The sequence below is a fragment of the Lissotriton helveticus genome, chromosome 6 (assembly GCF_964261635.1).
Source record: "Lissotriton helveticus chromosome 6, aLisHel1.1, whole genome shotgun sequence".
Classification (NCBI taxonomy): Eukaryota; Metazoa; Chordata; class Amphibia; order Caudata; family Salamandridae; genus Lissotriton; species Lissotriton helveticus.
This window is the reverse complement of record NC_136067.1, coordinates 90,443,523-90,456,485: the sequence shown is the minus strand read 5'-3', so window position 1 is coordinate 90,456,485 and position 12,963 is coordinate 90,443,523. Positions and strand designations below refer to the sequence as shown.

At 45.0% G+C, this 12,963-nt stretch overlaps 1 protein-coding gene across 1 annotated transcript in view; it reads left to right on the top strand.

Moving 5' to 3' along the window:
• LOC144762269 (ATP-binding cassette sub-family C member 10-like) overlaps nt 1-12,963 on the top strand; it is a 392,992-nt gene that overhangs the window by 243,074 nt on the left and 136,955 nt on the right. The window contains exon 15 of the mRNA XM_078647410.1: nt 6,466-6,809. Within this exon, the coding sequence (XP_078503536.1) occupies nt 6,466-6,809 (344 nt within the window). The remainder of the gene's footprint in view (nt 1-6,465; nt 6,810-12,963) is intronic.

Genomic DNA, 12,963 nt, shown 5'->3' with positions numbered 1-12,963 from the left:
TATGTTCCGAATAAAGCTCTATGAAATGAAATGATTCCAGTGGAGTCGGTCTATAGATGCTGATATGTGTATGAACAGGTTTCTTTCCAAACTCCTGGTCTTTCAGCCAATCAACCGGATCCCAGGTATAATGTACTCCCTCTCATAACAATAGCCACACTTAGTATAGGCCAACTTTGCCAGTGATGGTAAGTACATTCCTGCTTAACTTCTGTGAAGGAGCACCTTTCCAAAATTAATGAAAACATGGAGTTTATTTTTAGCCCACATCCAGTAAAAAATAAACTCACCCCACCCACACCATTCCCCAAACTTCGCTGGCGACTCACCCAAACAAAACTGTAAATCAACACTATTATCGATAACTAAATGAATTACAACTAATCAGGAGTTTACCATGTGGGGGCCTGATAGCCCCCAGACTGCCCAGCTCTACCATGATGGTTATAGCAGAGGGCTAGTAGACATAATGGTCTCAGTAGGAGCCTCATACAGAGTTTTAGATGGCTTTAATGTAGTCCACAGCAGCAGAGTCATCATGCATTGATCTCAAGCCGTGACAGGGCCTCCAGGGTTTCAGAAATGTGAGTGATAGGGTTTGTAATGTCAGATAGTACCACTTCTACTTTTGTGCAATTGTGTGTGTTCATCTTTACATTTCTTATGGAACGCCATTACAAGGTTAGGCTCTTTAAAAAAAATGCAGTTTCCCTCTGTGTATTATATGTATTCTAGCAGATACACCATGGTATATGGACTGTCCAGTAGTTGAAGTCTTCTCTTGACCCTGAGAAAAGCCTGCCTGACCTCCTGAACTGCAATGGTGATGTCTAGATATAGCAAAATCATGCTTCCTTTTTTATTTAAGCTCTTTCTTTTCTCTTGCCAGTTTCAGTTCTGTGTCCATGTCTCCTTATCAGGAGCCATGCTATTGTGGCCCTGACGGATGCCCCTGTTGATGGATGTGTTGGCAATGATCTATGCACTCTCTCAACCACAAATAGGTTGGAGAAGCTGTCAGGTCCAATTAATACGACTAATTGGGCCTCAAAATATATCTCCATTTTGCCTATAATGGTTGTTTCAGCCACACCAAGGATGAGAATGTTAATTCTTTGAGATCTGGCCTAAAGATTTTCATTCTTGGCCTTGATAAGTGAGAGCTCTTTATTCATCATGAATAGTTGTTCCTTACCCTTATACTGGATATCTTCTACGTTCACAAAACTTTTGTTCTGCCTTTGACAAACTATCTTCATCTCGATTCCCAGAAGATCAGCTGCTTCTTTGAGCTCCATGCAATGGTGATACTTGTTGTCCCAGTGGAAGGTTATCCCACAGGGATATGTCCATCGATATCTGTTTTTATTTTATCTTAGGAAATCGGTAATCGGGCGGAACTGTTGGCGCTGCAGGAGCGTGGTAGAGTGCACACGTAGCATTTTGGAAGGAGACCTTGTCTGCAGCTCTTGCTTTTTGGAGGACCAATTCCTTACTTTTGAACGAGCTGAACTTCTCCAGCACATCACGGGGTCGTCGGTCTTCTCCCCGAAGGCGTGGACCAACCCTGTGGACCCTCTCCAGCCGGACCTCAGGCCCTTCTCTCCCAGCACCGAGGAGAACAAGCCCACCATAAACGCCTCCATATCAGGGCCCTCACAATCCACCTCCAGCCCTCTCGCTCGGATTTTATCGCGTCAAGAACGATTATCTAAGTCCTCGCACTTAAGCAGGGTGGCACGCAGTTGGTCACTTAGAGCCGTCGAGCTTTCTTTCGCGGGCTTGAGACGGTCGGCCAGCTCTTGGTATTTTGCCTCAAGATCCAGCATTCTGGTGCCCACTGAGTCCACATCCGCCTGCATGGATACCATTTTCTCTCTCATTTCCGCGCGGAATGTCTCAAAAGAAGCATCCATATCAGCCTTGATGTCCGCCCGGAGTTCCTTTTTAAATTCCCGCAAGGAGAACAGAAGGTCTTTTTTAGTTAGTGCCATGGTCCCCATCGGAGATGTCTCCTCCTCACCTGCCCCTCCGGCTCTGGTGGTAGCAAAGTAATTGGAGACCTTGTTGTTGGGGGTCTTTTTGGATGGCATAAGGGGATCAGCTTTCTGGTCAGCACCTGACCGCCCTTTCTGACTTTTAGAACCAGTGTTGGACTTCTGCGTTCGTTGGCGATCCCCACCCAACCTCTTTTCTACACGCAGGGGTCCACTCCAGTCACCAGTCCTGCTGGCGCGCAGTCAGTCCACTAGGTCCCCTCAATGCCGTTGCCCAGGACCTCGGCTCCAGGGTTTCCTTCCCAATGGTGCATAAGCAGGGGGACCCACCTGATGTCCCACAAAGTACTGCCGACGTTCCCTTCTTAGCCTGCAGTTCACTGCTCGGTGGTCATGTTTGGGTCAGGCACCAGGCATCAAGAGAGTCTTCGTAGTGGGGGCCTCTGGACATCCCTCTCAATTTCTTGTTATGCGTGTGATCTCACCTGCATGGAATCCCTTCATCCTCCTTTGCCCGCACATGCCTTGTGAAAGTCAGTGGTTTGGTGCCCCCATTGCTCCCTGCAAATACTGGACTGCTGATGGACGTCGCGCTGGTGGGGGAGTGTGTGACTCAGTCCCCAGGAGCCGCCGCGGTCACATCCCAAAGATCAGAGCTGCCGCTGAGCGCTCTCCCGACAACGCTCCAAGCCCGCCACTTTGCGAGCTGGATCTCTCTCAGCTTATTCCTCACCCGTTGTCTCCCTCGTTATTGTTCAGGCACAGCGAGGCGCTGGGGCCGCAATCGGAGCACCCCACATGCGTTCCCCAGCCAACACGGCCCCTCGGCGATGCCGCAGGAGTCTCCCGAAGTCCGCCACAAAGCATGGCGCTATATTCTCTGTTCGCCCGCCGGGCAGATAGCTGCCAAGGTTTCAGATTGCTATGTGTGACATTTTCATAATTTTTGTGTAATTATGAGTGACATTTCAGGGAATATGAGTGACACTTTCTTGAGCGCAAAATCAAGAAACGAAACTAGGGAGATATATAAATATATGATATTACACCCATTTGAGTAAGGAGAAGCTCTATATCTTGCCCCAATAATACATTGTCCTACTCCTACATCGAATCTGGAAACCTCAGTGTTATAAGCGTGGTCGGTCTCTGAGTCTGCACTTATCAGTATTGTGTGATCTTTGTCCACACCCGATTTTCATGTACTCTGTTGCCTACAAAATCGAATTGCTTGGAAACAGGTGCCTGCCCATATTAGATTCTGTATTTAAAACAAACAGTCACCCTCGCTTAGGGATTAATAACAAACTCGGCTGCACTCACTATTGTTGCGAGGCCGCTCCAATTTCACTTCAGCAAGGTGACTGCCCGGGTCCCGTTCGGCGGCCGCCCTATCGTGATCACACCTCAGCCCTCTGATGCCGCCCGGACATGATGTTGCTGACCATTCTCCGGGACTAATCACTGTCTCAGGTCGATGCTGTGCGGTCCGCGATCTCGCCTGCCGGTCCAGCGCGAGGGGAAGGGTGTAATTATTGCCTCGAGTCTCCCTCCGAGTCCAGCCCTGCAGCGCTGCATCATGCTAATCTAAGACATAAATAGCGTGGCGGGTCGGGCCCGCGCTGCTTCTCCAACCTCATTTCCTGCCTGGACTGAAGTGAGAGGTCACATCTGACCCCCAGCCCCACCCCCCGACTCCCCACCCACCCCATTATTGGCGCCAAAGAGTCGAATGAAAGATGGAGGATGCCCCCATTCTCTCTGTACTCTTTGTGCCTGTTACGGGGCGCAGGCGGCGGGCGGCCATGGCGGCGCTTGAGAGAGTCAGAGAGCCTCTCGTCGTGGCAGCCTGCACTCTGTAATCCCCCTGCGCTTTTCTGCACTTCCTAGTTCCGGACGAGACGGCACTACCGCGGCCGGCACATCCGGATTTAATCCCGGTCCCTGGTGCGCCACACGGTGATTGACAGCTCTGAGCTGCTGCCTGCAGTATCGAGAGAGAAGCCCGGCCCCCCTGCAGACACTGTGAGGAGTCTGAGAGTAGCCGCGCGCCGCACCATTGGCACTCTGGCTCTCTCAGAACAGCAGAGAGAGCCCGGGCACAGGAGCGCCGCTGGCGCGCCTGGCACAGGTCACAGGTCAGTGCGGTGAGGCGGATCACCGCACTGAAATGCGTGAGCGTCACACCTGTTGCGTGACACTTGGCAGGACTGCGGGCACCGTCAGAACTTGGTGAGTGGATTCCGTCATTCGTAGATGTGCTATGGCGCCTCTATGGCGATCCTCAACCTCCCCATGTTCTAAGGAGCTCCAAAAATCTTCCAGGAATCATCAGGTATGCCTCAACTTCCAGGTGTGCATGGGGCCAGAGACGGAGCCGATCAGGATCACGTCCGATCAGCCATGATAGTTGGCCACGCCCCCTTTCCCCACATTTTAACCATACCAGATAGAGGCAAAATAAAGAATTTTCTCTTACTAGCAATGTATTTTCAATTTCATCCCAGTTTTTCATATACTATATCTAAATATATCTTTTACCACCTATAAGTGCTACCAGGTAACTCATAGGTTGTAGCACGCCCCGTTCCGCAGCGGAACGTGGAGAACTCAATGATGAAGCATGCCACCAAGGGGAAACCCTGGTGGATGAGGGTTATTTGACGAAAACTCACCATTTTCTAACTAACTTTAGAGTGGCAAGATAAACAACACTTCTGTTTATTCCAACAGCCTTTAATTGGCCTCTGCTGAAAGTATTGTTAAAATGAGCCTAATGGGCTAGATGTTAGAGAGGAGATCTTCACAGCGCTGAGCACAACTTCAGCACCTACTTAATCAAAGGTTACTGTATGGTGGCAAGTGGCCTTTACCTACTACTCAAACATCTGTGCTTTAATCTTTGAGACACAGCTGCTCTGTGACAGAAATAGCAGGCTTGCTGTTCAGACTGAACAATACGCCCTGCTGTCCTGAATCAGGTAAAGAGTGCACACTGCCTGTGAAACTCAACGTAGGCTAGTATTTCCAGGGGCAGCCGGCATGGCTCGCGGGTCGGGCACGGGCGTCGTGTGATTGTTCTGAGCGCTGTGACTCGGCGCTCACCCAGAGGCTGGAGGGGGGCATGTTCGCCCCTGGTTATTTCCTAATATGCTACAACTAGTGTAGTGCTTAGAGGTAGCATCCATGGGTTTTAGTGCCAGAAATATAAACCTTATAAAATATTTCATGATGTTTACAAAATTAGTTCATTTACACTGTGCTGTATTGTTTATATCCTGTGTGGTTACAATTCATGTAATAGACACTAGTTTGGGCTTTTAAAAATAAATGTTTTAAAATGCACATGCTGTTCCCTAATGCTCCTCGAGTGTGTGATTCTTTTATGAAAGAGGATTTGGGTTTCCACCTAGGGCCAGATTATGAGTCTGGCGGTCCTTGGACCGCCAGACTCGCGGTGGCAGATCCAGTCACCCCGCACTGGTGATTACGACTAGGGCAGTCGAACTGCACTAGCACCGCTGGCTCTGTCAAGGAACCTCTGTTCCCAGGCATCGGAGCGGCGGTCAAAGGCCGCAATATGCTTGAAATGACCACCATGGTCCCGCCAAGTATATTACGAGTTTCCTCTCAGCCAGGCTCCTCATGGCAAATCCACTGCCATGAAAAGCCCAGCGGAGAGGAAACTGGGGGCCCCCCTGTGCCTCAGACATATGTTTATTCACACATGGGGGCATAATATATGCCCCCCTGTGTGCATGCACATAAGTTCCTTAAACGGCATGGACTTACAAGTCCATGCCGTGCAGGAACTCTGAGGCGTTCTCTTTGCGGTGTACCGCCACCTTTTAAAGGGCAACGCAGGGGGAACCGTCACGCAGCCCCCCCACCAGACCACTGACAATGTGTAATCTGGCAGGCAGGCGGCGGCGTCCTTTCGTTGGAGCGGTGGCGCTGTAGTTTGCACTGCCGCGCCACAGCCCTGCTGTAAGGTCGTAATCAGGCCCTTAGTTTCCCTGTCTCATTTGTTGTTACAGATTGCCAGAAGCACATTTTACGACAACTATTGCTCAATGGGTTGTGTATTGACTGCAGCCCAGCTGATATTCTGTTTGCCGCATTGAGTCTTTAGTACCATGGGACCAGAGTATTGACTTCTGTTGTCTAGAAAATTTGAGAAAACATATCCGAGATTGGTCACTAAGCTCCATCCTAATGCACGTTTTGAGACATCACACCTAACTTGGTTCCTCATCCCCAATATCTTCACAAAACTTAAGAAAAGCACTTTCAGAACACAGTAAACTCGTTTTGGGGAATATATGGTGTATGCTGACCAAAATGATTAATGTTTTGGGCCATCAAAATGGCCTCTTCTTGTAGAGGATGGATCGTATGAATATTTTGTTCAATAATTATAGTGCAAAGACAAGCTTTTTATTGTAATGTTTCTCTTTCTTGTTGCCAGGCGACTGTGACTTTCTTTAACACTACTCCGATGGGCCGAATTATTAACCGTTTCTCATCCGACTTATACTGCGCCGATGACGAACTCCCCTTAGTCCTCAACGTTTTCCTGGCTTTTTTATTCAGCCTGATGGGTATGGTGGTGATGATAAGCTACGGGCTACCATGGATCATACTGGTCCTGGTGCCACTGGGGGTCCTCTACTTCTATATCCAGCAGTACTACCGCCACACCTCGCGGGAGCTGAAACGACTTTGCAGCATCACCTTGTCCCCCATCTACACTCATTTCTCCGAGACCCTGACCGGGCTGACCACCATTCGTGCTACCCGGTCCACAAGCAGGTAAGTGACTCCTACAGTTCATTTCTTGCATGTTTCCTTTTGGCACGTGATGAATTACTGAAAAGCTCATTGACGTCAACTAAAGGTGATTAATTGATAATTGCTCTGTAACATTCCAGATAACGTTTTTGAGTTATTTGGCTCTGCTGATTCTTGGCAATGTAGATTTTGGTTAAACATGGGGTTTTAAAAAGAGCTGCTTCTAGTAAAGAGTAATGTCTGAGTTTATCCCTGCGAAGTTGAAATGGACAAAATGGTTTGGAAGCATTGTTCTCAGTGTTCCACCACATACCTGGGACATGTAAGATGCTACAGAATTCATAATAATATGTGCTGCATCTTGAGAAAAAATACAATTTGCCTGTAGGCATTGCTCTGATAGTGCCTATGAATCACCTGAAAACTACCAGGAGAGACATCAACCCACTGGAATTGAACAGGCTACACCAACGTTGAGAAATACACAGATTTACTGCCAGGAGAAAAAATAAATCAGCCTGGAAAGGAAATAAACAGCTGTCAAAAGCAAAGGCAGTGCTATTAGAAAGGAACCTGAGCATTGGCAGGAAGGAACAGAGCTACTTTCCGGAGAAGCCAAAATCACTAGATGAGCAATCAAACCACTATCAGGCAAGACAAAGCACTGTAAAACGTTAATGGGGGGGCAAAACCTCTCTATGGTAAGGTGAAATGCCAAACCAGTGTCAGGAAAGAACCTTAAATTTGTCATGAGAGAAAAGAAATTACAGTTAGGGTTGATACCACTCTACAATGAAAACATAAAATAATTCACAGCTAGGAATAATAAAAAGCATCATTCTAGAGAAAAAAACAAATCAGTCATTGAAAAAACAATCGTTATCAGGAGAAAAACTGAATCCTTCTGAAGAAAGCAACACAATGTTCAGGAGGGAAAACATGCCCAAGAAAGAAACAGAACCACTGACAGCAGGAACGCAAAAACCGCTGTCAGGGTGACTCCTTAGATGAGCCTCTGGTTACACATGAGAACCTATGTTTACTATCTTTCATATCCCAAAAATAGGACAGTGAGGTGGGCAATTCATGACTTTTTAAAGTTGAATTTGTACCCTTCAGCTGCGAACCCAAGTATAATGGTGTTCACTCTTTTCAAGTGTGTCTCCAGGTCATCGTCTGTAAGATAGCTGTCATCGACATAGGATAATGCTTCATCATCATACATTTGTAGTAATTCTGTTACCCTTGCTGAAAATAATCCTGGGCTGTTCTTGAATCCCTGTGGGAGTCGACAGAATTGTTTTTGTGCCCCCATACAGGATAAAGCGGTCAAATACCTGCTTTCTGGTGCTATGTGTTGACAAAAGAAGCCATTTGAGATATCTAATGTTGTTTTATATTTTTTGCACACAATGTTATTCATTAGTGCTGCACTGTGTGAGTTTTGTACTGCAAATGTTTTGCAGCATGAGTTTAGGTGTCTGTAGTCCAAAACTAGACAATATGAATCGTCTGGCTTGGAGACAGGAAACAAAGGATTGTTCATTTGTGAGGTGCATGTTTCAATCACCCCTTGATATTCAAGTTGGTCTAAGATCTCCCTGACTTGTTTTTTAGCTTCTTGCTTAACAGGATACTGCCTTTGTGCAGTAGGATGATTTTTTAACTGAATTTTATGGTGAGGAGAATCCTCATCCCATCCTACATGATTCTTATATAATGCAGGGTCTTGGGCTACTGCCCATTTTCTTGCAAATGTGTATTTTTTATGAATTGGAATTTGATTTGAAAAGGCAGGCATAATCATTTCTTCGCCATGTGGGCACTCCCTGACAAACTCTGGTGGCCAGTCTTTCTCTGCTAGAAGGATATCATAGCCTTTCGAAAGGTTATCCCAAAAGAGACCCTTTATTTTCCTAGTTTTGTCCCCCTTTATATGTAATGTTATTTCATATAATTTATGGGGTATGCTAACTCTGGTGTCTGCAGTTTCCACTTGAATGTATTCATTTGTGTCCACTGTCTCCAGAAGATTCATCAGGATCTTGCGAGCTATGGTCACTTCTGCTGCGCTGTCTAGCATTGTCTGGGCCCATTCTCCGTTTTTCAGTTGTGTCCTCAGAATCCTCGGCATGTTTTATTTTAATACTGGCAACCTTCTTTTTTGGAAATTGTAATTTTTTACTTTGATGAGCAGGTTCCTTGTCTTTGGACTTGACGTGCTCTTCTTTGTGTTCTGACCTTCCTCTTCTTTCCGATTTCTGTGAGGAAGTCTGAAAAGATCGAGAGGGACGTGTATCATTATCTTGATATCTGTCAGGTTTTCTTATCTTATCCCGATCTCTAAGGTTGTATCTTTTCTCAGAGGGCTCCCTGTGGGGAGACTTGCCTCCTCGTTCTGGAGATCTATCTCTCCGTTGAGGAGACCTTCCTCTGGACTTAAACAGTTTTTCTCTGGGAGTAGTTTGTTTATTACCCTCCCACCTCTTTTTTGGAGTATTGAGATTATTCTTGATAAATGTTTTTTCAGGATTTTCAGTTAGTTGGGGTTTTAGTGGTTTCCCACCCAAACTATCTCTACCTAATTCTTCGTAGGATTTTTCAATTATTCTGGCAAGTTCAAAAGGTTGTTCTGCTATATCTGTTTCTTTCAATTTTTGGCGGCAGGTAGTACCGCCAAGTGTTAATTGAACTAATTCTCTATATGCTTTTGTTAATTCTTTTAGCCTAACAAAAAGGTCTTCGCTGGACATTTTTTCAATGTCAGGATGTGGTGTATAGCTGGCTAGAACCGGCCATGTGGCACCTGGTCTACCTGGTGGACCGAGCCTGGTGATGTGATTTTGATGTTTTAGGGCGCCATTAAACCATAGCAGGTGCTCTTGGTAAGTTAGTGGAATTTCAACGTCCTCGAAAGGGGCGTATTCCTCTGGAGTTTCCTCTATTTTGTAGTAGTGGAAATCTTTTGTCACAGCATGTGCTGCTGCAAAATCTATCCAGGAATAGAATACCTCTGTCTGCCGATATTCATGGGCCTCTACCACAAATATGACTGTACCACCTCTTGGTGATAGTCCATTTTCTATAAGTTTAAGAGTTATAGTTCTTCTTACGTTTACCGGAATGATTATAACATTCGGGTCTTCATTTTGGAGACTTATGTCATCCGCTAAAAGTTGAGCTGCTATTCTAGCTCTCTCTTTCATCCTCACTTTCCCCCATTTTTCTGACAGAAAGTTTTTGTTTGCAGAGCAAGTTTCAAGGAAACAAAGATTAGGTGCACAATATTTTGGAACACTGTATCCTTCAACGTTGATTAAACCAAAAAACGAATACATAGGATTCTCATCCTACTAAGCTCCAGCGGATATTAACCTTTCACCCACTCCAGACGTCTATTGGAGTTTTTACGGGAAAAAGGGGTCTGTGTGAAAAGCACGACTGAGTTACTCTAGTATCTCACGTTAGATTATCGCCTTACCAAACGTTGGGCGCCATGTAGTGTAGTTCCTATATTCCAATAGGCTCTGCGCATTGGAATAACATAAACGATAGTTTAGACGTAGGACTGAGGTCGACTAGGTCTCTATTGAATATGTTAGACTTAATTATAAATGCCAGCTAGCTCATAGGTCACTAGAAACTTTCTCGAGTAAACAGGAAGGAGTTAACTTTCCTGAATAGACAAGAAGGGATTAGCTTCTGACTACCACCTTAACATGACAACTTTGCTCCCTCCAGAATAAGGAGTATATCTCCAGATTTGTGTGAAAACAATAGACAGCTATTTTACTCAGTCAATCGTGCATGCTTAGTTTCACCAGAGTGCATAGAAATAGAGAGACGGGCGTTTTCAATAAAAGTTGTTATTTATTGAGCAGTCTTCTTTCTCGTGCAAGAGAAGTGAATTGCCACAATTGCAATACTTGTCATAAAGTAAAGTGCGTACTGTAAAAGGAGTATTATGAAATAATACTGTAAAAGCATTTATATGGTTTCTAAGCCATATGATACTTAAAACGGATAAAATGTATTCATACATAAAATCATTGACTAAACGTACTCAACTGGTCCTTCTAAGATATGCCTACCCCGGTGTACCTAACCTAAGCCTAGTACGTGGGAAGGAGTAAGTGAGCTGAAGTTTAAGTTAAGTTAGTTTTTGCCAAGAATCTGGATCTAATCAGCTCCGTACCTTGGTTATAGAATGAAGGAGGTCTTGTATCTCGTTTTCAGGACTCGATCTCCCAGAAACCCGCAAGGGTGAATGGAAACACTGGAGCTGGATTTCTCGGCAGGAGAAAAGACAGCGTCTTTCTCAGTGCGCCAAATGGGAGGGTCGGCTTCCTTCAGCACTCGCATCAGCTGGGCGTCGGGCAAGTAGATAGCCGCTCTGCTCCAAACCACCGTGTGTTTGCTTAAGGCAAATGCTGGTATATTTATACCTGAAAGGTGCCGAGTTTGATGTAAGGTTGGACATAAGATGTCACTAAGAACTGACAGTTCTTTTAGGACTTCAGGAGTTCTTGCACAAATCAAAACAAAAGCAGGGGGAATTCCCGGGCTGCTGGAGGCTTGGTTTGTTTAAAGAACGCGTTGTACTTTCTAGGACTCTATGGGAGTAGCCTTGCCGTATTTGGACTGCATTGGCTATGACTAAATATGGATGTGATTCTTATGCCTTTATAAGGATATTATTTGTTATAACCACATAAGGGCATGAATCGGGAATCTTTAATTAGAGTCCTGGATACGTTTACAACACTGCGATGGGAGGAGGAACTAGGGTGCACACTCACCGATAAGAAAAGGCAAGATATTTACTATAGAATACATCACACGGCACACATTATCTAGGGCACAGAATCGGCCTCTAAGGTCGCTTCTTCTTGGTATTTGACTCCTGCTCGAATTCATTGCTGGGACAGGAGGCAATCTGCTTTATGCTGGCGGGGCTATTGTCAAAGGGGCTCCCTTCTTTTTTTTTTTTTTTTTTTTTTTTCTATATCCTCATATTGCGATTTTATATATGAATGGAACTTTAGGTTTCTGCCTCTTAGCGTGGATTCCGGGGCGGTCCCTTGGTCTTCCTCTTCGAGGAGTTACGCAGAGGAGTATCCTCAGCCCATTATATATTAGGATATCTGGTTTGCGAATGAGGTAAGAGCTAGCCACCTTGACTACTCGGCAAGTACTTTACTTGTCCACCAGATGTCATTTCGCATTAATCATAGGATTGTTTGTGTCAACTCTAAGTTAGCAGTTAAGTATTTTTCCAAAATTTCCCAAAATTTAAACTTTTTGGAAGTTGTCCCTCTTCTATCTAGCTTATTAATCCTTATAACAGAATTCATCCATGACTCAAAAGTGGGAGGTGCCGCATTCAACCAATTAACACAAATCTCTCTTCTCGCTAGTACTATCAATACGAATAGAAGGTTCTCATGGTGTTTAGATAACCTTATTCCATCATTAGTATCTTCTATTCCAAAAAGAGTTAAAGTTGTACTTACAATTAGTTGTTTCTGTAAGATCTTACTCACGGTTTTACCGATTTCCTCCCAGTAATCTTCCAGAGACGGGCAGTTTTTAAACATATGGATGTCATCTGCTTTTTCTTCCCCACACTTCGGGCATTTTTTAATGTCGGCATTCTTAAATTTGGAGAGTTTTTTCGGAGTCCAATAAGCACGATGTATTGTATATAAGTGATTTCTTTTTAGTGCCACTGACTTTAGGGTTGACCAACATTTCCCAACTGATTTTTCCCAAATGTTATCCAAGTTATCAATTTGCAAGTCTCTCCCCCAGATTTCCTCCTCAATTCGTGTGCCCTTATTTGTTGCTTCAATAAGAATCCAGTACCATTTTGAAATCTCTTTTTTGATGTGTAAGTCTTTTACCATATCCTTTTCCAAATTCTTACTATCTTGATTATTTCCGAGGATGGTCTTAGCCCAGCTTGACATTTGGTAATATTTGAATTTTGCTATTGAATCGTTAGTAATACTTTGTAATTCTTCCCAAGTTACCAGAGAGGATCCTTTTATTATTTGGCCCCAGTAGTCAACATTGGCTAGTTTCAAGGGGTTTGCCAGTGCATCTTTTAGAAATTCTGGAGTTCCTGGTGAATCCCATATAGGGGCCAGAGTGCTGTAATAGGAAATATTCAAAG